This window comes from Schistocerca americana, chromosome 11 (genome assembly GCF_021461395.2).
Source record: "Schistocerca americana isolate TAMUIC-IGC-003095 chromosome 11, iqSchAmer2.1, whole genome shotgun sequence".
NCBI lineage: Eukaryota > Metazoa > Arthropoda > Insecta > Orthoptera > Acrididae > Schistocerca > Schistocerca americana.
Window position 1 is genome coordinate 39,740,756 of NC_060129.1, and position 27,213 is coordinate 39,767,968.

The window sequence follows — 27,213 nt, forward strand, 5'->3', positions numbered from 1 at the left end:
TGAAAAATGAGATCTCCCTGAGTGAGATGATCAGTAGAGGAGGCAGACTCTGTAAACATGTGCATTAGGAAGGTAGGGCCAGAGTCGTCATAGATGCCTCGGGCTGAGCGGATTTCTAGGGCAGGTGGGCATTCAATACCACCAATACCTCTGGTAGACAAGGAAGACAGGGCTTATCAGGACTCAGAGATGGGAAGACCGGAAAGGACAGCAACGGTGACGGACGACAGCAGTGGTGGCGGCAGCAATGGGCAACAGCATTAGCTGGTGACGGGCCCCATCGGTTGACGGCGATGGCACCAGTGTAGGCAGTGATGGCACCAGGAGTACGTGGCGACGGCACCAACAACAGGCAGCGTTGGACAGCAGCAGATGGCGATGGGCACCAGCAGTTGGCAGTGACGGGCAGCAGCAGCATCGGGTGGCGTTGGGCGGCTGCAGCAGATGGTGATGGCAGTGGCAGCAGGCAACAGGGGTAGCTTCCAAAACATCGATTCCGCCCATGAGAGTAGTCCAGCAGCAAAAATCTTCTGGCTTGGAAGGCGTGGGAAGCCAACCCACAGGAAGAGAAATTCCCCAAGCTTCTGCCATGTTTATATTAGACTGCCACCGTATGAGAGCTTTGAGGATACACTGTAGTCGCTGTTTGGTTCTCAGCCGCAATTCAGCGTTTAAGCATTGTAACTGCTTATTATACTGTTTTCTAACTCATTTTTGCAAATTGCAAAGTTCTTTCTATGTGGATAGTCATGTCACAGAATATTACCAGCACAATATAGTGGGAAGGCGTGACATTGTGGTGTGTCGCAGAGTGGGTGAGAGCCACAGTTCTGCAGACAGTCACCGGGGGCAGTGTGGGTGGTGCCAGCAGTGGTGTGGTGGGTTGCACGGCGGCCCCTACAGGCGCTCAGCTGATGCGGCTCCTGGCTGGAGGAACTGCACTGCAGACCGACGGGAGGAGAATATGGAAGCAAGTGGGGAAATTTACTGTGTTATCTGGTAACATCATAGTAAAGGTCCATTCTCTTTAGTTAAATGTGGGCCGATTGTATAGTTCCCAATGATAAGTGCATTATGAGGTGTGAATATTGATACTAATTTGACAATGTAATTAAACAAAGGAGGCACAGTACTGTACAATGTTTGGTGAATATACAGAGGTAAATAGAGTCTGATATCAGAAGTGACATTTATAGTGACAGAACTCACACACAGTAATCTCAGTAGGTTGCAAATTACAGTAGTTTGATGCAGCACCTTTTAGGCTGCTGTGAAATACTTTTCACCAATCGGATATTGGAGTAGTTGTTTTTATTCGCAATGAACTGAGTTATTTTTCAGTCCCCATTGTCTTTTCCAAAGTTAGCCTAGAAGCATACTCTACACATTTTTGCCTATTGTTACTGTGCATTCTTTGGTTAAAAGAAAGAATATTTATTGCAGAGGAGGTTGCTGGACTGGTTGCCTCACGACAGCATCTCCATCAGATGCCTCTCGTAGCACTTCCTGTCTGAGATCCAGGGTTGTGCGGCAATCTGGAGTTCTGCCTCCCCCCCCCCCCCCCCCATCGGCCCCCACCACGGGCAGCGCAGCCACCACATCTGCGTGACTATTGCATGGTGCACAGTGTGCAGCGGCATCCACCAATTGTCATCCCTGGCATTTGGGTCGGCAGAGGGCACAACAGCAGCTGGGCCATAGCTGGGTGACCATTCACTGCGGCCATGTACTAAGGTATCGTCTGCCGTGAGCTGCTCCTGCTGTCCACCACCACAGCACTGCCCTCCACGAGGCACCTCGCCCCTTCCACGTGTCCCTCCCTTGCTGCGAAGTGCAGGGCGGTCCCCCTCCAGAACGTCCTCCCACCCCCCGCCTCCGTGTCGGCCCCTGCGGTGACCAGCATCCTCAGCTCCCTCGCTGCCCCCTGCACAGCTGCCTGGAACAGCCTACTGCCTCTCTTCTCTGCAGACAAGCTCCTGCAAAAGAACACAGAAATTCCCACTTCTGCTACAAACACATAACACACAAATGGCGAGGAAAATTGCCATACCAGAAAAAACAACTATTCTAAATACAAATCTGTCCTAAAAGAAAGCTACTAAATTCCCCTCCCACACTACAAAACTGTGTGGAACTCTGCATGTATTAAGGTACAGCAGATCTGTTCTATCCTCCTTATAAAAAATCTTCATTCATCATCAAATTAAAAATTACTTTAAACTACCTCTGAATAAATTAGGTTGTCACATTTTGTCTCATTGATTCCTCGAAGTCACCCCCCTCGATCTCAAGAAGCTGTAGCTAACCAATCTCTCACCTCCACTACATCACACAATTCTTGCAGCTAATACTAGTTCTCTGTCTGCAGTTTAACTACCAGAGTTTGTAATGTTACTTGAATTACGTAACCATTACAGCAGCTCACCTGAACCTCTCGATACCAGCAATATTCTACTGTGTTTCTGTAAAGTAGTTGACATATTTCTGAGACAACATGCAGATTTGATTTCATTAATGTAGAGGTACTTTGATACATCGATATGTTTATATTGCAATGACATTATTCTTATGTCTATTCTTTCTTTTGTCACTATGATCTTTGTAGTACTTGTAACTCTGATTTTTGGGCGCGTAAGCGATTATTAGTTGTTAGAGTGTCGGACCTTGAGAAAGTCAAGTCTTGGACGTCATGTTGGAAAGACGCATATTGTAGTCAGCTTATAAAATGTGAACTTTAACAGTGAGGAAGATGTTTTCAAGTATGTTTTGTACTGTGAAGTGATGTTTTTTGTGTTACGTGATATTGCAACAAAAGCAATAAAAAGGAAGTGTAACTTAAATTCGGAGTGCTGATTATTTTTTTACATCGCCATTGCGCTAACTTTCAAAGGTTTAATCTTCAAGAATGGTTTGTGGAACACATCTATAAAACGTTTGAATTCAGCAGAATAAAACCTATGCCTCTTTGCATCTGAACTTGGAATCATCACCACCTAGATTTTCGACGATTGAGCCATGATTTTACAACGAGACCAGCGTGGGAAACACGAAAAGATGAGTGCCTAGTTTATTCACTATTACATAAAATGACTTTATTAACTCTTCTCTAATGACCCTGCCACATAATAACTTTGTTGTTGCCCAAAAATGCAGTATTTAGCAGCGTGAGCCACATCACAATCATTATTAAATTTTGACCTTTGTTGTGGTAGGGTTTTAGAAGGTCCATGCAAGAAGAATCCCATCTCAAGGTTTTCAAAGAGGTACTTCTCTGATCGATGAGATTTCGGGATTGCAGCCGGATCATGTAGACTTCTTGCCACGATATACCGGCTGGCAATCGTCCAGCCATCTTCAGGTGAGTGTCCGTCACTGGAGACTGCAAGTTCCCGGTGTCAACTTTATGGCAAAAAATTGGCGCGAAAACGCATGCACATTGGCCTCCGTCACAGGAGCGTCCTCTATCGAAATCCGTGCCCTCTGGAGCTACTGTTCTATCTGCATGCGTAAAGGTGAAAACTACATGTCCGCCCTCTGTCGGAATGCTCGCCTGCGTCGCTAAAAACAGACGTCAGATGTCGCCAGACACGTCACAATGAATAAAATGTCTTCTCGCAGAGGAAATTAGAGAGACCACTGGATTCCAAGCCTTGTCCAGTTGAAAACCACCATCACGATTTATAAGATTTTGTGCTAGGCATATCTCCACAGATTCTTTAATTACTGAAGCCCAGAAAGTTTTCGCTGGGGCCAAGATTTTCGTGGCAGAAAAATCCATAGCGTGTCCTGTGGTAATACAGTGCTCAGCTACGGCCGACTTACTGGGCTGCGAAAGGCGAGTGTGGCGTTCGTGTTCAACGCACCTTTCACGTACTGTGTGTGTCATCTGACCGACATAAGCTTTGCCACACTGGCAAGGAATTTTATAGATCCCGGCCTTCCGCAGACCCAGATCGTCCTTTACTGAACCGAGAAGGGCACTAATCTTCGCCGGTAGCCGAAAGATCACTTTAACTTGATCTTTCCTTAGGATCCTGCCTATTTTAGATGAAAGGTTGCAGACATATGGAAGGACACTCACAATTGCCAGCCGAAATATCGTGGCAAGAAGTCTACATGATCCGGCTGCAATCTCGAAATCTCATCGATCATTCAATACGCCAGGAAAACTTCAAGAATCACAGGTACTTCTCTAATACGCAGCCAAAAAAATTTCAGTCCGTTGATTGGCCACTTTCTTTACACAGCCTCACCAAATATTGAAAGTTTCTGATACACAGACAACAATTTGATCAAAAAATTTCAGACATAACAAAGAGTGAGTTTATAACTCCTCCCCCATATTAAAAACTGTGTGTCTGTGTGTGTGTGTGAGACTTTGTGTCCCCAACAGCATGTGCACCTGTGTGTAACATGTACTATCATGCTGAAATGTATCAGAACGACCCGAATTGTGCTTCGCCTTATTTATATGCAGCCCACACGTTGAAGGTCCTCTACTCTCTTTTTGGTACAGTTATTTCACTATACAAAACAGTTACTGCAAGTGGTCACAAGTGACAGCTGCTCTGTATGGCTATAAGTCTTGATGCAAATTAGTATCACAATAATGCAAATATCACGAGACAGTTTACTACAAATTACACAGCCATTACATTTGTAAACACGAACTTATTACGATGAACGACACTTAAAAAAACTTTCACTTTGAAATTATATGAGAAAAATTAGGATCTGAGAATACAATACAGCAACTATTCTTCCAGTTAACTAAAGATGAAATATCTTAAATATGGTTTCAGTCACATGTAACAAAGAATGCGCATGCTTAAACTTTAAATGACATGACAAAGTTTTGTGCTGACCAGAGATTCGAACCCAGCACTTAATTGGCTGCTTCACTAACCACAGTGAAACATTAGAAATCCTAGCGAGATGACAAACTGAAATGACAAAACGAAAAATTTTTGCCTTACTGGGCTTCGAAGCCTGCAACCTATCGATGATGACTTCTAGTCACGAGTAGATGTTAAATATTGGTTTACGTTGTCAGCAGCGAAATGTATGGGTCAGAATTCTACAAAACATAACGAAAATTTGTGCTGACTAAGAATTGAGCCTTACACACATTGTTGCTGACTACATACAAAAAGACTTTGACTATTGAATTCCTTTTCACCAGTGGTTAGGAGTGGTATGTTTGAACCTGACATGTTATGAGCAAAATTTCTGTGTCTGACTTGGAAGTCCAAACCAGTAAACATGATTATTGCTGATATAGCCCACAGGCATTGAAAGCAATAATAATTTGTCATATGTAATTTGGTGTGGGCATGTTACAACTTGAAATTACAAACCAGGGTTCGTGCCCAGACATGTGTCCTCTGTGAAGATCTTGAGGACTTTACAATCATGGGAAAAAAAATGAAACGATGGAAATGTATCATCTCAAAGGGATCAAACGTAATGAAAAGGGAGATTTTACTTCGAATCCCAGTCCAGCACCACTATTTTCCACATCTCAAACTCAAATACAATAAGAATTAAGTGCCCTGTGACCCTGCACAGCAATTGTCCCACTGATAAAAAAAAAAAATATTATGTAAGAAAGGTGACAGACTTTCAACCTGGCATGACTTCCCCGTCAATGCCTAACCTATACTGACTCTTCTCCAGGTTCCTAGATGTGGACAGATGCTGTTTGTGCTTGCTAAAAATGATCGTGTGATGTGAGAAACAAACCCAGGCTTTCAGTATAGGTATCTAGCATCATTTCAATTTACTTTTTTTTTTTAACTAATAACTCTTACCACAAATTAAAATTCATGGAAGTGACAGGATTCAAATCCACTACATGCAGACTAGAAATTGGCTGTCATACCCAGAATTTTTTCATTTCACTTTTTAAACACTACACCATCTTTTTTTTCTACAAAATATCCTCTACACCACAGTTTATTTTATTTTTTTAGGACATCAGTGCCAGGCAGCAGTGACAAAGAGGGCAGGGGTCAAGAATTCGGAGGCGTGGCCACCGTGCCACCACTCTACCTGTCACCTATCCACTCTTTTTTTTATGTACAGACTTTTTTTCAGGAAACGTTGGCCAGCACCAAGCAGACGGGGGCAAGGAGGCCAGTGGTCAAGGATTCGGAGGCCTGACCACGACGCATTCCCCACAGTCGTTTAATGGACAAAGTAAGAGCATATGGTCTATCAGACCAATTGTGTGATTGGATTGAAGAGTTCCTAGATAACAGAACGCAGCATGTCATTCTCAATGGAGAGAAGTCTTCCGAGGTGAGAGTGATTTCAGGTGTGCCACAGGGGAGTGTCGTAGGACCGTTGCTATTCACAATATACATAAATGACCTTGTGGATGACATCGGAAGTTCATTGAGGCTTTTTGCAGATGATGCTGTAGTATATCGAGAGGTTGTAACAATGGAAAATTGTACTGAAATGCAGGAGGATCTGCAGTGAATTGACGCATGGTGCAGGGAATGGCAATTGAATCTCAATGTAGACAAGTGTAATGTGCTGCGAATACATAGAAAGAAAGATCCCTTATCATTTAGCTACAATATAGCAGTCAGCAACTGGAAGCAGTTAATTCCATAAATTATCTGGGAGTACGCATTAGGAGTGATTTAAAAATGGAATGATGATATATAGTTGATCGTTGGTTAAGCGGTTGCCAGATTGAGATTCATTGAAAGAATCCTAAGGAAATGCAATCCGAAAACAAATGAAGTAGGTTAGAGTACACTTGTTTGCCCACTGCTTGAATACTGCTCAGCAGTGTGGGATCCGTACCAGATAGGGTTGATAGAAGAGATAGAGAAGATCCAACGGAGAGCAGCCCGCTTTGTTACAGGATCATTTAGTAATCGCGAAAGTGTTACGGAGATGATAGATAAACTCCAGTGGAAGACTCTGCAGGAGAGACGCTCAGTAGCCCCGTACGGGCCTTTGTTGAAGTTTCGAGAACATACCTTCACCGAGGAGTCAAGCAGTATATTGCTCCCTCCTACGTATATCTCGCAAAGAGACCGTGAGGATAAAATCAGAGATATTAGAGCCCACACAGAGGCATACCGACAATCCTTCTTTCCATGTATAATACGAGGCTGGAAAAGAAGGGAGAACCGATAGAGGTACTCAAGGTACCCTCCGCCACACACTGTCAGGTGGCTTGCGGAGTATGGATGTAGATGTAGATGTAGATGAGTTACTCTGTTGTTTTAATGTATGATTTTTTTATTTTAATTTTATTTTTATTTTTAATACTTCATCCAGAAAACCATGTCTGCACAGAAACTATCTCAGCTGAGTGACAGCTTTGAAGTTTCTGTTCACGATCGTTTGTTTCCTAGGTTTGTTTGTCAAATTGATCTTCTCGTAATCCTGGGCACTTCGCTCACTGGAAGCTCCGTGCAACCATTTTGGATGCTCCTCTGGGTAATGGTGAATGTAACGCAGAAGAACTTATACTTCTTTTGGTTAAAAGACATTTTGACACACGGAATAAAATAACAAAGTGTAATTAAAAGTACAATGTCTTACATCGTGAGGATAAAGTTTTCTGCCAAGATTTCTTCAACACAAAGTAAGGTGCTTCTGAGCTATGTATTTCACATTAGATTTCTGTTGTGATTAAAATTCTTCTGGGTATTATGCAGCATCATTGCTAAAAACTAACAACAATAATAAACTAAAACTGATGTTTCGGCCAAATTGCAATGGCCTTCCTCAGGGCATGACTGGTTTTGCATGGGGATAGGTGCTTCTATTTATTACAGACTATCGATGTCTGATGTCACTGTTGTAAAACTTTTAATTGGCCCTCTAATATGATTTCTGTTTCCTTAAGAATAAATAAATAAATAAATAATATATACGGTATGAGAGAAAGATAACAACGATTCGTTATGTTGTTCTTGTTTTTAAGTCTTTTCCTATTCACTATGCACACTATGTTTCACATAATTATATTTACTAAAAAATTTACAAAGTTTTTCTTATAGTTTTTCATCTTAGTGATGCACACGGGGATGGTGCGGAAGAGATATGTTGTTTTGTCGTTCAGGCGACATCAGCTTATACCCGGCTCTCGAGACTGTGCTAGCTTGCGATGTTTTACTTAACATCTGTTCATTTCATTTTCTTCAGTTAATCTGCTGTTTGTCCTTTTAGCCAGTTTACAGCATATCTTTATTGTAAATGCATATGGCATGTCACTAGGATTCAAAAAATCAGCAAGAAAGATGTTGGGATACTCTTCATGTTAGCGTGACTAACATTTTTCTGATAAATCGCAAAATGTCTTTCACTTGAGTGCACCTGTGTTCTTCGGTGTCTATTAGGTTGCAATTCTCACATGTTGGTGAATCACCCAGATGAATTGCATGAAGTTTTGCTCTGGTTGCTACTTTCCTGTTTACTGCCCTGTACCATGTAGTTGTCACATTTGTTGGTACGTGAGGGGTGCTGACATTTTTCCAAATGACCTTATAGTTGTAATGTGGGTATTTTTGTACAATCATGTTTCTGCTTTTGTTTTCTATTAATTTCATGTATACGTTCTAAACTTTTACCATATTCAATGGGTGAACTCTGGTTTGAGTATAACTGAGTTCGAATAAAAATTGTTGAAAATGAGAAAAGCAGCGGACGCCTGTTGAACATCTATGGGTGGATTCAAGACAGTGGGAGCAGTTTCGCCTAGTCAGGCTCATGGGTGTCTTCTTCCACAGTTCGTATGTCGACCACATGAATAAAGCTTGTGACTATCTCCCAACTTCAATGAGATTTAATCGTCCAATTTCCGACAGAGGGTCTATGTGTTAAATTTTATCTTAAAAATTTTACAATGAGATACAAAATGATCCAAAGGTAAGAGAAATCTTGCTTCCACTTCGTATGCGTAAAACTTGTGCCACGTAGTTAACTTTAGAGACCATGTGCATATTTGCAGAGTCTGCCTTTTGGATGTCGTGAAGTCTTCTGATGCTATATTCTCCAACACTGGCTGGCATGCTGGCAAGGACTTTCCTAGAATTTGTAGCTGTAGTACGATGTATATTAGACCTGTAGTCAACATCCAGGATTTGCGTTGTGTGACCACGTTGGGGCCTCCTGTGTTTTGCAAAGATGTTCCACACTCAACATTCGTGATGTACAATTTAGTGATGCTTAGCTTCGCACGTGATGCAAGTTAATATTTGCTGATGACCTGTAATGCCCTCTCCACGTCACTTTCACTGGTGGTCATGAGGCGCACATCATCTGCGTATGCCTAGAATACATCATTTTGGCCGTGTATATGTAGCCCTCATAGCTGTTTCTGCCAACTGGCCAGCAGGGGCTCAGCAGCAATGGCAAATAAAGCCATCGACACAGGACAACCCTGTCGGACCAAACTCGTGAACGCAAGTTGCCTGGTTAGCCGACCATTAATGAGTTTTGATGTGCTGTTCTTCAAACTCTGCCAATGATGCTGACAAAGCATTAGGGAAAAACCAGTGCAGTCATTCTCTTGAGAACGCACTGATGGCTCACCCTATCGAAAGCCTTCTCGACACCTAGTGACATTGCAGTGCACTGACACCTGAGGAAATGTCCCATAGCTCTGATGTCCTTATATTCACAAACACTTTGGATAATTGATCTGTCTCTATCCAGACAAGTTTGAAATGGACAGGTTACCTCAAGTATTATTTGCAGCCTGCGGGCAAGAATGCATGCCATAATTTTGTAATCACTATTTAGTAGAATAATTGGTCTTATGTTTTGTATTGACACACTGTGGGCGTTTCAGAACTAGCACTACGATTCCTTCCAAAATTCCTTTGAGATTTGCATGAGAATGCATTAGTTCATTACATACTGTGAGCTATTTAATTTCATCCGCGTAAGGAAAACCTCATAAAACTCTGCCAGGAGGCTGTCAGGCCCCAGTGCTCTGTTTTTGGGACTCTGCACAATTGTGGTTACCAGATCATCATCATCAATCTACTCTATAAGACTCCGAGATGCCACATTGCTATGTCTGCCATGAAGATTTTGTAATAGTTGTTCTGCTTCGCAATTAACAGCCCTGGCTGACATTAGGTCAGCAAGATGGCCACAGGTTTCCTTTATAGTGCTGCTCTGTGTTGTGAAAACAGCCCCGTCAGTCCTGTTAAGTTCTGTGGCCATTTTTCTGTGTCCTCTCTTCTGTTCACGTATGACACGAAATATAAGATTTTTCACCGAAAGTAGCACCCTGCATTACTGCATGTATTTGTAATCCTAACTGTTTTCCCACCAGAGCAAAAATTTTTCATCTGATTTGTTTGATCGCAACATAATTTTCAATGACAGATGCATCCATTTTGTGCAGGTCTGGCAGTTTTCCTGTACCAGAAGCTTATTTCCCATAAAGTTTCAACATTTTGCTTAGTCACAGTTTCACGCATTTTAACCACCTGGCCACAGAAGAATTATAGGATGTGAACTTACTTTCGCATTTCTGGCAAGTTTTGCAGGAACACTCGTGGCATTCGGCACCTGGAAGCTAAACTGCCATGTAATGTTTGGCACTGTGGGTGCCCTGTCTCTCCACATTAAAGTACGCATCATTTATGACGGCGGCCAAGTTTAGGTTTGTTCTGCGCATCTGACGTCACAAAACACAGTCAGCCAATGAACAGAGAACGACGTTGCCAGATCTCGACTGCAGTACAGAGCATGGACGAGTGTCTTCAGTTTTAGAAACGTTCATTCATAAATAAAGTAATAGAACAAAAGCAGTGTCTTGATAGCAGACTTTCTTTTATAAAAAGTTTGGAAAAAGCATTCTTTATACCTATTGCTTCATATTCTATTAATTAATTAAACCAAACAAGCAATAAGACTCCTAATTCAGGCGATAGCAAGGAAAGGTGTTTGTATCAATCTCACGAACCGCTTTTTTGCAACAAAGAACAGTGGTAATTGTTTATTTCCTATTGTACTTCGACAAAGCGTGAGTAATTCATAGTCATACCAACAGTTTTTGTCAGTATTTTGCGTAACATGTTAGAGTCCTCCTGGCGTTCTGTGGGTAGACGAGCTGCGTTAGTGTAATGTTTAAGGTGTTGGGCTTCTATGCCAAAGGTTATAAGTTCAAACCTTGTGCGGTGCGTAATATTTTCATTATTTAAAAACAATATCGAAGTGCCTTACTTCACGAATTATATTCGTTTGAATGCAATTTTTTGAAATTTCTAGTGCTTTGTCTCTTCATTAACCCTTTCGCTGCTGCAGACACGTGCTCCCCGCATTCCGCGCGGTTTTGTCATCACTGCACTGCTTGCCTGTGCCGACACATGGTGTTCCCACTGCTTTGACACACTTATCATTCGATTTCACAACAACTATTTGGCCCAAAAATTTGATTTTTACACGTCTTCTTGACTGATACCTTCCCCCCTCAACTTTTACCTCTGCAAACTCTTCAAAATTTTGTGCAATGGTTTAAAATATTTAATGCTGCATAATAACTGTGTTGAACATCGAAACAAAATTAAGTCATTTATGGGGGGAAGGTATCAGTCAAGAAGACATGTAAAAATCTAATTTTTGGGCCAAATAGTTTTTGTGAAATCGAATGATAAAGTGTGTCAAAGCAGTCTGAACACCATGTGTCTGCACAGGCGAGCAGTGCAGTGATGACAAAATCGCTCACAGCGCGGAATGCGGGGAGCACGTCTTTGTAGCAGTGAAAGGGTTAATGCGGCCGTGGTGGCTTTACTTCATAAACTGCGCGCTCCCCCCTAAACATAAACTTGTGAACTATGCTATACTATGGCGCTGCTTCTATTGGCTTGTGCGTCGTGTGCAACTGGCAACGCAGCAATCTCCCGCATCTGGGCGGGCATGCACGAGCCGCCAAGATAAAAGAATTGAACTATAGTTGTGCACACACAAGTGCAGCGTGCTCAGTACAGCTGGTGGAGCACACTTCTATGTGCAGGACATTAGTATCTAAGTTGTTGGATACATATAGCCTAACCAAGCGACTTGCCAAGTAATTAGTAATAAACCCGGGTGCATCACGTTTTTGTACAAACACGTGTTAGTTAAATGAAACTCTTTATTTAATTTTGTATTCTAATTCACCGCACAGGTTAAAATTAGGAGCTTGAGCTTTGGGACTTACGCCTCATTTGAAATCTCCTGCTAAAATGGTATTATCATAATGAACTCTGAATAGGGGGAAATTTCGTATCTAATAGATCTCCGCTCACTTGCTTTGTTTACTGCTACCAGATGGAGCATGTATGTTAATTGTCTGGCAGTTGTAGTCACTACAAGCTAACCCTCTACTATTTGTGAGTTGTTCACTGTGAGGAACATTATTATTTTCTTTCGAGAGTATCGCTGTCACTAACTCATTTCCAGTTCCAGTTACAGCACTATGCCCCAAGATACTGTATAGTGTGGTGTCTGTTACTTCTTGAAGTACTTGTAAAATAATATAAATGTGTGCCGCACACAGAAATCCTTGAAGCTATTAAATTTCAGACAGCTGCATATGCAGTTGATGTTCAAACCTATGATTCTGCAGGCTTGAGAGGGATTCATAATATACTATGTTTCATAAATTCAATTCTTTCATCATACGAGGTTAGTATGAAAGTCAAGAAAAAGTGTCACATACATATCCGCCACCTGTGACTTGGTACGGGTGAGGTAACCGTTCGTGATCATTGCTTCACTGGAAGTTGAAGGAGTTTCATCTCTCTATCTGCCATGGTCTCGTCCGCCCAGTTCTTCACAAACACAGATCTGAACATGGCATCTGTGGCTGTACAGAGGAATTCTCTGGTATTTTTATGGAGAGCTGCACATGCATCTTGTTGTGCTTCCGTGGGGGTCGGCACACTAGCAGCGGGTGGCGGGTGAACAGGTTCAGACTGACTATGATTAGAACCTTCCTCTGAACTTTCATTTAATTTCCAGACTGCTTGTTGGATCTTTTCGCACATCAGTGGAACAATTTGCTTAGCAGCTTTATGCACAATCCTCCATTCTATTTTTTTCTGGGGGAGCGGCTTTTCGGCGGGCTTGCAGAATTTTCTGCTGCAGTATCCCCTTCAGGTTCACTGACGTTCCACTGCACGGACAGTGCATCCAATGTCGGAATACTATTCAGAACTGGGTCATTTAGGGCTTCCTTGGAATGTTCGGCCAGTTGCACTGTGGCTGAAATGCCCTCCACTATTTGAGTGACTTCTGTCGGAGTAACGGCAGTAGTAGCATTATCAGTCTGAGGAGTGATCACAGGGGGACCGTTGGACGGGAGTCAAGTGACAGCTGCCACATACATTATGGGCATGAAGGACTCAAATGTCCAGCCGGTCAGCAGCTAGGCCACGAGCCGTCGTAAACATTGGACCCACATGTACCTTGGCGAGCTATGTCCTAGGCTGCCCCTCATACATGACAATAGTTCGGCAGTTCCACTGTGAGTTGTCTGATACCATTCAGCACCGGACACTTATGTGAGATTGACAATTTTCTGGAATATTACTGAGCACTTTCCCATTAGTCAAGACTACTGCATTTATTTGCTCACCCAGAACTTGGAATGGAGATTCAAAAATCCTTACTGTTCTTATGCAAACACCAGTGTGGGGAATAGTAGCTTCGCTAATGTTTGTCAGAATGCTTGAATCTAAAGGTTCCTTCACTAGATTTGATTATTTTCTCAGAAAGATTGGCATTAATCAACCTGACATACACAACAGTACCCACAATCCAGAAATAGATAGCAGTTATGTCATCACAACCTATCTTCACAGATCCTTCAAGAAAAGATTTTGACGATGCCATTATGGCCGTATCACTTTAGGACATGGTCTAAAAAAGATATGAGGATGGTCATTACAGATTGAAACCGGTCATCGTCTAAAGAATTCATTTGTGATCAGAGACTGGAATAAAAAACCATTTTTCAGATTTAGATTCATAAAAGTCTGATTTAACAAAGTTCCAATTAAAGGTGAACTTCAAAGTGTCTGCTGTGTTAAGTTGACTCATACCAGCATCTTCTGACATTCACAAACACACAAACACTACAGTGGAAAGCTGCAGTAAGCCCTCAGACTTAGCACAGGTGAGCAAGACACCGCAGCTTGCAGCAGTGGTCCACACTGAAGTTCACTTACCAGCAGTGAAATGTGCGCATGTCTGATTTGGAAATACATGACAAAAAATTCTGTGCTCATCGGGAATCGAACCTCACACATCTCACCACCAGTAGCTAGGAGTGTCTGACTGAGTCGAAACAAAAATACCTGTTGTTATTGTTGACAAAGCATGGAGAGGCAATTAAAAATCATAGCAATTTGCCACATTTACTATGACTGCTGGTTAATACCAAAATAATCAGTACTCTGAGGGTAAAAATTGGGCCCATGTAGTGACAACTCACCAGAACTGAGGCAGCTGCATCCTCAGGTGGAGGAGTGTGTCGGGCAGCTGTGGGCAGCACAGCTGCAGCAGGACTCTGGTTGTGATCGCTGTGGGGCGGACAGTGAGTGCCGGGGGTCGCCCTTCTCCTTTTAGTAGCTGCCGCGCTGCACAGGGAGGCAATGGGTTCACAATGGTTCGAATGGCTCCGAGCACTATGGGACTTGACTTCTGAGGTCATCAGTCCCCTGGAACTCAGAACTACTTAAACCTAACTAACCTAATGATATCACACACATCTATGGCCGAGGCAGAATTCGAACCTGCGACCGTAGCTGTTGCGCGGTTCCAGACTGTAGCGCCTAGAACCACTTGGCCACTCCGGCCGGCAGGCAATGAGTGGGTGGGCATGTTCACACAGGGGCCAGGAGGCTGCTTGCCACAGGTGCTAGCGTTGACGGACTATTTACAGCAATAACAGAACATACAGTGCCAACAATAAAAGTGTCACTTAACATGACTGACTCACCAATTAACTAGACTATTTCTGCACTGCTTCTCCTACATTCCCCACTAGCATAGCTTCAGGTGCCAAACAACAAATTGTTCATAGTGAAGCCCAAACCAAAGCCCAAACATAGGGGCCAACAATTTCGCTACACTGACAAAAGAACTTTTAGACAGAATTTAAAAGCAGTTGAAGTCAACTTTTGGTTGTGAGGTTTTTGAAACCTAATAGAGGAGTGCTGAATGATATCACTGCAGAAAAACAGAGAGAGAGAGAGAGAGAGGTGGGGGGAGGATAGTGAAAACACTCTAGTCAGTTGCGGTATCAACTTACTATGGAAACTATGTGAAGCCTGTCATGGATATGCAGAAGTTGTTTGATAAATTGACATTATGACAAACAGTGGAAAACTACTGTGCAATAATGCATGAAGTCTGAGGGAATGAAGAAAAATGGACAGGAATTACAACAGCTATGCTAAAAAAGTTATCAAGAATAGTTTCAAAATTTGCTTTTGAGTAAAGCAAATAGAACTATATATGCATGTAATGTCTCCGTAATTTGACTCCTAGAAAAGACAGCAGTGGTGATGTGTTTCTCAAACAATAACTTTCATCTTGAGAAGTTTCGAATACAAGCTACCATTAAATGAGAAATATGGGCTAGGCAGTGTAGGCAATATTATCTCATGGACAATGTTTACAATCATCAAGTGATATTTTTAAAAAATTCAAAAGCAAACGATAAGACTGTAATAGTGTGTGCGAATTTTGTGTGTGTGTGTGTGTGTGTGTGTGTGTGTGTGTGTGTGTGTGTGTGTGGTATCAGATAGACAGAGGTAACAAATGGGTCATTCCATGACAAGTGGCCTAAGGGTCCCCACTCTTCCATCTTCAATTTTGATGAAATTTTTACAGGATGTACATATAGAACTTACATGAAGCACTGCCAAATAACACCTTCATAAGTAGTATGGTGGGGCCAGTAGCCACCTTTTCGTAAAGGCTCATTTTTTGACATTGTGACTGAAATGAATAAATGATCAACTTTGTTTTACCACTTGTTCAGGATCTAAGAGACCTGTTGTGCTGAAGCTTTGTGATCCTGTTCAACTTTTTGGGTACAATAGCTTTGTTGCAGTACAAAAGGTCAAACTATGGTAAATTCATCATAGTGTGCTATCAAAGTAGCTCATAAATCTTGCCGTGCCAAATTTTGACTATATTGCCTTGTATCTACTGAAAGAATAATTTTCTGAAGCTGATACCCTAGTTATCTGCAACCTGTCAGCATGTCACAAAGCTCTGCAAGTGGCATCCAGATTGCTCAAATAATAACTGAGTTATCTGAGCTCGCCTTGTCTGATCAGAAAAAGTTGTTTTCATTTTGGAGGCAGACCAGTTTAGTGTCAACAATGTTTAGTGTCAACAATGGAGTTTGGTAACATTCTTCAACAATCAGTCTGAAGCACATTATTGTGTAGTGAAGAGTGTTCAGATGTTGTGTGTGCCTTTTTAAATGATGTAAAGTTTGTTGTCATTACTGGATAAACATCTTTTTTTCGGTAATTAACAATTATTTCAAGATAAGGGGTGACTCTTTAGAAATGTTTATCAGATTATTTTAATTTTTTTCTGTTGTATTCTCATTATCTATGATTGTTTCATATTTTTCAGTTGAAATATACACTACTTCTACTTTATCTAATATTGAAACAAATGGCAATTGGAAGCATAAATTTAATTGTAGTGTAATGGATATCAACGAGGTTTCAGTACCATGTGTCATTGTCCTTGCAGATAATTCTGCATGCCATCTGAAAATACACACACATCAACAAGGCTTCATGCCAATCAAAGAATTTTCAGTACAGCAACAGGAATTAACAAACCAGTTAAGCCTTATTGAAAATGCGCAAATATTCCTTCATCACAAAGCAATATTTGTGGTCAAATATGATTTTCTACAGAGATCTTGTTGTAATCATTTTGGTGCAAAAAACCATTCTATTAAAAAGGGTTACGGATTGTCAATGTGGAAACAGCAAAACAGTTGCAAGCCGTGACTAAGAGCAATGTGAAACCTGGTCGGAAGATCTGTCCAACTTGCAGAAACAATTTTTAGCAAAGAAAGCAAAAAAATCACAATCAACTTCAAACCAGTCAGAAGATGAAGCATATCCAGAAGTATCAATTAATTCAAGTCTAACTGCTTTTAGGGTCTCCCCTCTAAAGTTTCAGAGAGTACCAAAAATGGATGTGAAAGGTTACGTAAAATGAAAACTAAGCGAAGCTCAAGAGGCAATTGCAAATAACATTTTTGCTGCTGGAGGATTCACCCCAAAAGATCTTCAAACACCTAGTACAAGCAAGACATGTCCTGATTGTGAAGATTATAAGCAGCTGATTAAAGAATTGAAAGAGAAGTTGCAATTTTCAATGCTGTCTGAAAAACTGCAAATATTGGCATTAGTACCACAAAGTTGGACTGCAAAAGAGACAATGCAAGAATTTGGTGCTTCAGAAAGAAAATTTTAACATTAAAAACTGAGCAGAAAGCAAGGTTCAGAAATGGCTGCATAGGACCAGGGACAAGAGAGAATCATCATTTTGTGCCATTAAATGAAAAGCAAGTATGTATTAGAAGAGTATCAAATGACACAAATTTTTTGGGGGCAAATGTTGACCAAAGTCATATAGTTTCATTCAGAAATATTACAGCCTTATAACCGGGCCAATATATTGCCTGTATATATGATGGAAAATGATAGATTGGAAATGCGTCTTAAGCTTCAGAAGAAGACAATGATTGTATAGTCAGTTTCATGCACCCCAATGGCCCTGCACATTCATTCTATTGGCCAGCTAGGCAGGATGTTTGTTGGATTCGAAACCAACACATTATTTCTGTCATTCCAGCTCCATCAGCAACAAGAATGAGCTGACATTATAGCTTGTTAGAATCAACCGTAATTGCTATTAGTAACAAATTTCAGCAAATGAATTAATAATAACTGAAATATTTGGCTTGGGAACCACAAAGAGTACAACTGGCACATATATTTTTTAATGTAATACAAATGTACGTTTATTTGGTATGACAAGATTTATGGGCCACTTTGATACCACACTATGGTTAATTTACTATAGTTTGACAGCTAGGATATTGTTCCCAAAAAGTTGAACAGGATCACAAAGTTTCAGTATGAGAGGTCTCTTAGATCCTGAGTAATGGTAAATGGAAGTTGATCATTTATTCGTTTAAGTCGCATTGTCGAGAAAAGTAATGGAATGAAAGTATAAGTTTATTAGTTCTTATATTCAAAGTCTCCAAAATAAAAAGAACTTTTTATGATCAAACAAGGTGAGCTCTTTTCAATGGTGCCAAGACAAATCAAATTTGAGTGATCCCTTTGAGATATGACCTTTTGAAAGTGAGCCAAAATTGACAGATTAAATTTTTAGCACACTTTGAACTTCGATAACTCAGTTATTATTTGAGCAATCTGGATGCCACTTGCGGAGCTTTATGACATGCCAACAGGTTGCAGATACCTAAAGCTTCAGCTTAAGGAAGTTATTCTTTCAGTAGATACAAGGCAATAAATTAGTCAAAATCTGGCACAACAAGATTTATGAGTCACTTCAACACCACACTATGATGAATTTACCACAGTTTGACGTTTGTTTTACAGCTAAGATATTGTACCCAAAAAGTTGAACAGGATCACAAAGTTTCAGCACGACAGGTCTCCTATATCCTGAACAATGGTAAAACAAAGTTGATCATTTATTCATTTCAGTCGCAATGTTAAAAAACGAGCCTTTAGGAAAAGGTGGCTAGCGACCCCACCATACTGCTTATGAAGCTGCAATTTGGCAGTCCTTCATGTAAGGTCTATATGTACATCCTGTAAAAATTTCATCAAAATTGGAGATGGTCGAGTGGGGAGCTTTTCTAAATTTTGGCGACTTGACATGGAATGACCAAAATGCTAGTTGTATCTAACTGTCCCACAGTGCTGACGTTGTGGAAGATATATGAAACACCAACAGATGAACAACAAATATAATTTGCTGTACCCTAGTAGAAGAAAACCCGATGGGATTCACTGGACAACCTCTAGTAAAAAAACAGAGAACTTCAAGCAAGACAGGAGGGCAGGAATTTGGCACCTGCTCCTCCAGCAGGTAGCACAGTGAGGTAACCAGTACACAGCTTTCCTGAGTGTTTGTAAAAGGTAACACATGAAACATATTCTGGGTGATGGCTGAACAGAGACGAGAACAAAATGTAACTGTACGGCACAGCATTGAGTGGATTATTCTCTTGGTGTTTGCTCACGATGTGTATGAGCAGCCCCTGTGCTCACAGCACATGCTTTACTGGATATCTGGCCAGGAGTCATAATCTCTTCTTTGGAGCCTGTGGTCTATGGGTAGTGTCTTTTATTTGTAATCAAAAACATACTCGGTCCCAGGTTTGAAACTCTTCATTGCTCAAATTTTGAATAAAAATCATCACCATTGGTGGCTAACGACTTCCGGTATCAGAAGTCACCCTCATTCAGCCAACAGCCTGGTAGGAGGATGGAGGAGTGGATAGAAGTTCAGGGCACTATCTTTCCCTTGGGATTAGAAACTGCTCCTAAAGGAGGAAGAATTGGCAATGATCAACAGCACGAAGATGTAGAAGCAATGGACAACACTGCATTAAAGACACATAATGTGCATCAACGTGACATGTGACTTGTAATTGAAAAAGTGTCATAATGGCACCTCCATTCAAATCTCTGCTAGGGGACTGCAAAGGGGGATGTGACTGTGACAAAAAGATTGAGTAAGCAATGAAAGGATAATGTTCTGTAAGTCTGAATGTGGAATGTAAGGAGTCTGACTGTGGCACGGAAGCTATAAAACAAGGAAAGGGAAATACTGAGAATGTATGTAACCATAGTGAGGGACAGTGAAGTGGAAAGGAAAGGATTTCTGGTCAGATGAGAATAGAGTACTATCACAGCAAAATGGTTCAAATGGCTCTGAGCACTATGGGACTTAACATCTATGGTCATCAGTCCCCTAGAACTTAGAACTACTTAAACCTAACTAACCGAAGGACATCACACAACACCCAGCCATCACGAGGCAGAGAAAATCCCTGACCCCGCCGGGAATCGAACCCGGGAACCCGGGCGTGGGAAGCGAGAACGCTACCGCACGACCACGAGCTGCGGGCACTATCACAGCAGCAGAAAATGGTACAACAGGAATAGGGTTCATTATGAACAGAAAGGTATGAGAGAGAGTGAGTTACTGTGAACAGTTCAGTGATAGGGTTATTCTCTTGTGGATCAACTGCAAACCAACATCAACAATGATAGTTCAGGTATACATGCTGATGTCACAAATTGCAGACGAAGAGACAGAAAAAGTATGAGGTTATTGATCAGGTAATTCACAATCTAAAGGGAGATAAAAATCTAATAGTCACAGGGGGACATAAATTGAGTTGTAGGGAAGGAGCAGAAGAAAGGATTACACAAGAATATCGACTTGAGACACGGAATGAGAGAAAGATTAGTTGTGTTCTACAACAATTTCAGCTGGTAATAGCGAATGCTCTGTTCAAAACTCACTAGAGATGGAGGCATAAAAGGACCAAAATATGGGATGATTGAGTTAGATTACATCATCATCAGGCAGACATTCCGAAATCAGATAATGAACTGTAAGGCATATCCAGGAGCAGATACAGACCCAGATCACAATTTAGTAGTGATAAAGAGTAGGCTGAAGTTTCGAGGTGAGTTACAAACAATAAATGCACAAAGAAGTGGAGTATGGTTGTACAAAGGAATGAAGGGATAAGCTTGAATTTCTCTGAGGCTATAGATATTGCTATAATGAACAGCTGAATAGGTAGTTCAGTTGAAGAGGAACGGACATCTCTAAAAACGACAATAATAGAAGTTGGAACAGAAAAGATACGGACAGAGAGCTAACTGTGAAGAAAGAATGGGTAACAGAAGAAATACTTCTGTTGATCAAATGGAAGAAGGAAGAACAAAAAGGTTGAGGGAAATTCTGGAATAGATAAACGTAAGTCAGTTACAAATGAAATAAATAGGAAGGGCAGGGAAGCTGAGGCAACATGGCCACATGAAAAAAGAAATCGTAAAAGAAATGATTGTCAGAAGGACTAACATTACGAGTGCAATGGTAATTCCACTGTTAAACACAGAGGAGTGAGAGGTAGGTAGAAAGAGTAAACTGGAAACCTCTCTGATGGAGAAGACTTGTCCAACCACATGATACAGGAAGAAACAGTAGTCAATAAGGAAGAGATAGTTGATGCAGTATTGGAATCAGAATTTAGAAGAGCTTTGGAAAATTTACGATCAAATAAGGGAGAATGGATAGATAACATTCCATCAGAATATCTAAAATCATTGGGGGACATGGAAACAAAAAGATCTATTCACTTTGGTGCGTACAACGCTTGAGTCTGATGATATACCATCTGACTTTCAGAAAAATATCAACACAGTTCCGAAGGTTGCAAGAGCTGAAAAGTGTGAGAATTATTACAAAATCAACTTAACAGCTCATGAATCCGAGTTGGTGACAAGAATAACATACAGAAGAATGAAAATAAAAACAGAAGTTCCATTAGGTGATGATCAGTTTGGCTCTCGGGTAGGTAGGGGCACAAGAGAGGCAGTTCTGACATTGTAGTTGATAACGAAAGCAAGAATGAAGAAAACTCAACACACATTTGTAGGATTTGTGGACCTGGAGAAAGCATTCAACAGTGTAAAATGGTGCAATATGTTTGAAATTCTGAGAAAAATAAAATAAGTTATAGGGAAACATAGGTAATATACAACAGGTACAAAAGCCAGGAGCATACAAGAGGAACAGAAGACCAAGAACAAAGTGCTCAGAGCCTACTGTTCAATCTATACATCGAAGAAGTAATGATGGAAATGAAGGAAAATTTCAAGAGTGGAATTAAAATTCAAGGTGAAATGATGTGAATGATAACATCCACTCATGACATTGCTATCAAGGTTTTTTGAAAGGAATTAAGTCTAATGAGAACAAAATATAGACAGAGTAAATCAAAGAAAAGTGAAAGTAATGAGAAGTAGCAGAAATGAGAACAGCGAGGAAGTTAACATCAGGACTGATGATCAGAAAGTAGATGAAGGGTATTATGCTACCTAGGCAGCAAAGTAACCCATGACGAACCAAGCAAGGAGGACGTCAAATGCAGACTAGTACTGGCAAAAAAGGTATTCCTGGTCAATATAAGTCTACTAGTATCAAACATAGGCCTTAATTTGAGGAACAAATTCCTGAGAATGTACATTTGGAGCACAGCGTTGTATGGTAGTGAAACACTGATTGTGGGAAAAGTGGAACAGAAGAGAATCGAAGAATTTGAGATGATGTGCTACAGAAGAATGTTGAAAATTAGGAGGACTGATACGGTAATCAAAGATGATGTTCTCCACAGAATCAGCAAGCAAGGAATCTCGGGAAAACACTGACAAAAAGAAGGAACAGGATGATACGACATCTGTTAAGACATCAAGGTATAACTTCGATGGTGCTAGAGGGAGCTGTAGATGGTAAAAACTTTTTTGAATGTTTCCAGCAAATAATTGAGGGCGTAGGTTACAAGTGCTACTCTGAGATAATGAAGTTGGCACTGCTAAGGCATTCATGGTGGGTGACACCAAGACAACCAGAAGACTTATGACTTGAAAAAAGAAATTATTTAATATTTATTGTGAGTTATACTGCTTGCGGGGAGGGGGCGGGTAGCAAAATAATTTTGTAATTAAGTTGCTAGCATATTGTGTAATGCATACAGCCAATTATGTGGCTCACAAGGCCACTGTGTGTCCCGTACTGTGTTTAATGCATGATCTAGTATGACAGGAATGCCAGCTCTTGATTACTCTGACTCATACATCTCACTTCTGATTAAGTGCCTCATGATTATGAGACATTGACTTTTAATATCCTCAAGTGTGATCATCAGTATAGCTGCAAGGCCATCCATCTGTGCCAACATCGCGTGAGACGCTTGTGAAAGCTGCGACTCCCAGGTGCTGGGCTTTCAACCTGTGCACAGGTCTGGCTGTCAGCTCTAAAGTGCCATCATGGCAGCCAAGTGCATACAGCGAGACCTCAATGTGCCACCAATGATGCAATGGTAATACGCTTTAGCACGCCTACAAGTTGCAACAAGCCAGAATTTACCACATGGCAACAAGAGAAATGTGAAGTTGTGAATATTTTGCTGTCCCCTTGGCCAGTGGTGCAGCACACTAAAATGATTCATGTGTTGGCTTTGGACAACATATTTAATCATCTTCAACTTGTTTTTATGCAGCATGACGCCATTTAGAGCTATCATACTGTCAGCTGCAGCAGTGGTAGCAAACAACTGAAGGCTTCTTTTTGTGAAGTGGCCATACATCACGGCACAGGCATTCACCTGGTTTCACCAACTGCGACATAATTGCATATACAAACAGTGATCCAATACTGTAAAATGCTTCTTTATTTCAGTCTCTGATCACAATATGAATTCTTTAGACGATGACTGGTTTCAGTCTGTATTGACCATCCTCAGAATCGATTCTACACCATATTTCAGATCCATGTGACGATGCTATACTGATTATATTTATATGTTTTGACGATGCCATTATGACCGTATCACTTTAGGACATGGTGTAAAAAAGATCTGAAGATGGTCAATACAGACTGAAACCGGTCATCGTCTAAAGAATTCATATTGTGATCAGAAACTGAAATAAAAAAGCATTCAGCTGGCTGGCTACAAACTGCACACGTCACTGTCTTCCTTTCGTGCCCACAGTAGTAGTCTCACTTGCTAGATACACCGTCAATGTGACCTTTGGTCAGAGGCTTCATGCCGAAATGCATTGCACGCATGTGTTATACCAAAACAAATCACTGCAAATGAGGACAGATTGCTTAAATGTTGAGATGGGCCATGATTTATTTAGTTAACGTAACTGCTACCAAAAACAGTTCAATTTGGAGCCTGTCATGAAAAGACAATGACAGCATTGTGAGCTATCAGCAAAAGGGAATAAATGAAGGAGTACTGTACAGCACAGATACATCTACATCTACATTTATACTACGCAAGCCACCCAACGGTGTGTGGCGGAGGGCACTTTACAAGCCACTGTCATTACCTCCCTTTTCTGTTCCAGTCGCATATGCTTCGCGGGAAGAACGACTGCCGGAAAGCCTCTGTGCCCACTCGAATCTCTATAATTTTACATTCGTGGTCTCCTCGCGAGGTATAAGTAGGGGGGAAGCAATATATTCGATACCTCACCCAGAAACACACCCTCTCGAAACCTGGACAGCAAGCTACACCGCGATGCAGAGTGCCTCTCTTGCAGAGTCTGCCACTCCAGTTTGCTAAACATCTCCGTAACGCTATCACGCTTACCAAATACCGCTGTGACAAAACGCGCCGCTCTTCTTTGGATCTTCTCTATCTCCGCTGTCAACCCTTCCTGGTATGGATCCCACACTGATGAGCAGTACTCAAGTATAGGTCAAACAAGTGTTTTGTAAGCCACCTCCTTTGGGTCAGTTTCCCGAAAAGAGTTGACCAGTGCAATTCGCCCGGAAAACATGCATTCACTTAAGAGACTGGCACTTGTTTAGTAGCGAGAAAGTTGACTGCTCTTCTCTAGCGGTGAACTCACCACCCCAGTGCCGGCAGAATGGCCTGATTCGTGTCCGCAGGAACGCCTGCAGTGGCTCACACCGTGAAACTACGACAGCGAGAGAGCCGTCCTTTCACTCCTGAGAGCGATAGTTACGGCACGAGGAGGGTATTCCTACCACAGCACTTTTTTTGCACTCAGCATCCTGCGGCCGTTTCCCCGTCCCTGCTATGCCACACGACAATTTACTGCGTGGGAAAATGCGCCGTTTGTCGGCGGGTAAAGTGTTCGACCATATCAGTTCCCACACCGACTATCAGTCTGCTGTTTGGAGAACGGTAGAATGGATGATAACGTTATTTGCTGTCGGTGTGTGCACTTTCGGTTGTGAAACTACACAATCAGTCTGTTGTGTGAAGTATGATAAGAGTGGATGATAACGTTATTTACTGTCACTGTGTGCACTTTCGGCTGTGAAACTCTATGTAGACTGTGTTTTGTGAGGCTTCTCAGGGAAAGGTGTGTGGTCCGTTTTTCTTTCCTGAGAATACTGTTACAGGAAGCACATATCTCAATATGCTTCAGAACTTTCTTTCACCATACATCTACATCTACATTTATACTCCGCAAGCCACCCAACGGTGTGTGGCAGAGGGCACTTTACGTGCCACTGTCATTACCCCCTTTTCCTGTTCCAGTCGCGTATGGTTCGCGGGAAGAACGACTGCCGGAAAGCCTCCGAGCGCACTCGAATCTCTCCAATTTTACATTCGTAATCTCCTCGGAAGGTATAAGTAGGGGGAAGCAATATATTTGAAACCTCATCCAGACACACACCCTCTCGAAACCTGGCGAGCAAGCTACACCGCGATGCAGAGCGCCTCTCTTGCAGAGTATGCCAATCGAGTTTGCTAAACATTTCCGTAATGCTATCACACTTATGAAATAACCCTGTGACGAAACACACTGCTCTTCTTTGGATCTTCTCTATCTCCTCCGTCAACCCGACATGGTACGGATCCCACACTGATGAGCAATACTCAAGTATAGGTCGAACGAGTGTTATGTAAGCCACCTCCTTTGTTGACGGACTATATTTTCCATCTCAACCTGGTACCCCCCTTACCAACAGTTAATTTTATGTGATCATTCCACTTCAAATCGTTCCGCACGCATACTCCCAGATATTTTACAGAAGTAACTGCTACCAGTGTTTGTTTCGCTATCATATAATCATACAATAAAGGATCCTTCTTTCTATGTGTTCGCAATACATTACATTTGTCTATGTGAAGGGTCAGTTGCCACTCCCTGCACCAAGTGCCTATCCGCTGCAGATCTTCCTGCATTTCGCTACAATTTTCTAATGCTCTCTCTCTCTCTCTCTCTCTCTCTCTCTCTCTCTCTCTCTCTCTCTCTCACTCTGTAACACACACACACACACACACACACACACACACACACACACAACACATTATTGCTAAACTCAGAAGTTTTACCAGGCATCTGCTGGTGGCTCTCCGAGCAGACGACTCACTTCAGTGACATCTTCTGGGTACTTGAGCACAGAGTCTGCACCAGCTCTGCATGGCCATCACCTCAGAGTGGTCCTTTACGAAGGGGACGGCAACCACAGCAAGGATGGGGCACGAGAGCCTCAGTGCAAGTAGAGCTACATCCGACGCAGTCTCCACTGCCAGCTATGCAGCCACCTGCTGCTCACACACAGCCTCCAGGGCGAACCAGCTGTACTTGTCAGCTGCTGCCAGCAGTTGGGGGACCACACCAGGCAGTTGGTGGGCCTAGAGGGTGTACACGTAGCCCAGCAGCTGCCTCAGCACCGCGCCCTCCACGTCCGTGACGTCGACCTGGCCGCAGGTGGTCTCCGGAGCGTTGTGCCTGAGGATTGCTTCGAACGTGGGACTCCCGTCTGCCAGGACGGCCATGTGTGCCACCAGCTGCGTCACCCAGCCACTGACGTCACCAGGGCACTGACCCCGTCGCCTGGTAGGGCGCCCAGGTCCACGGCCGCGGTCTCTTGATCCTCACTGACTGGTGACGTGGCGGGTGATTCTGAAACACAGAGTCACTGTGCCAACCTCATACAGCACTCTCGACTCTTGTACGATGCACAAGTTGACATGTATGGAACAACAGCTCGTAAATGTTGTCCATCATAAAACTATTACAAAGTCACGATATCCAGTCTGTGTTAAGACTCTTGCCACACACGAAGAGCTGCTTATCTCCAACAACACAATTTTCTGTCTACAGAGTAATGTTGCTCGATAATGATGTCTTTCCAAATGGAGATAGTAACCATCCCAACCTCTCCAGTTTTGTATGAAAACTATTATACTTGATGCCTGAAATCTGTATTACTCGCTCTTAAGGGGGGTAGGACATCAAACGGGCCGACTTGGAGCAGGAGAGGCACCACAGGACATTTTAATTTCCACTGTCTATACTTTTACAAGTGAATTCATAAAACTTCGTCAGCATGACCAGGAAGGATTCAGGATTCACACTTGTAGCAGCG

General features: G+C 42.0%; 1 protein-coding gene across 1 annotated transcript; it reads right to left on the minus strand.

Moving 5' to 3' along the window:
* Positions 1 to 1,729: 1,729 nt before the first annotated feature.
* LOC124553217 lies at positions 1,730 to 26,743 on the minus strand. Its single transcript, XM_047127109.1, has 4 exons — positions 26,301 to 26,743; positions 26,174 to 26,205; positions 14,462 to 14,606; positions 1,730 to 1,976 (listed from the first exon to the last, which is right to left on the minus strand). The coding sequence occupies exons 2-4, from the start codon at positions 26,178 to 26,180 to the stop codon at positions 1,730 to 1,732; spliced, it is 399 nt and encodes a 132-aa protein (XP_046983065.1). The 5' UTR covers positions 26,181 to 26,205; positions 26,301 to 26,743.
* Between the last annotated feature and the right edge of the window lie 470 nt (positions 26,744 to 27,213).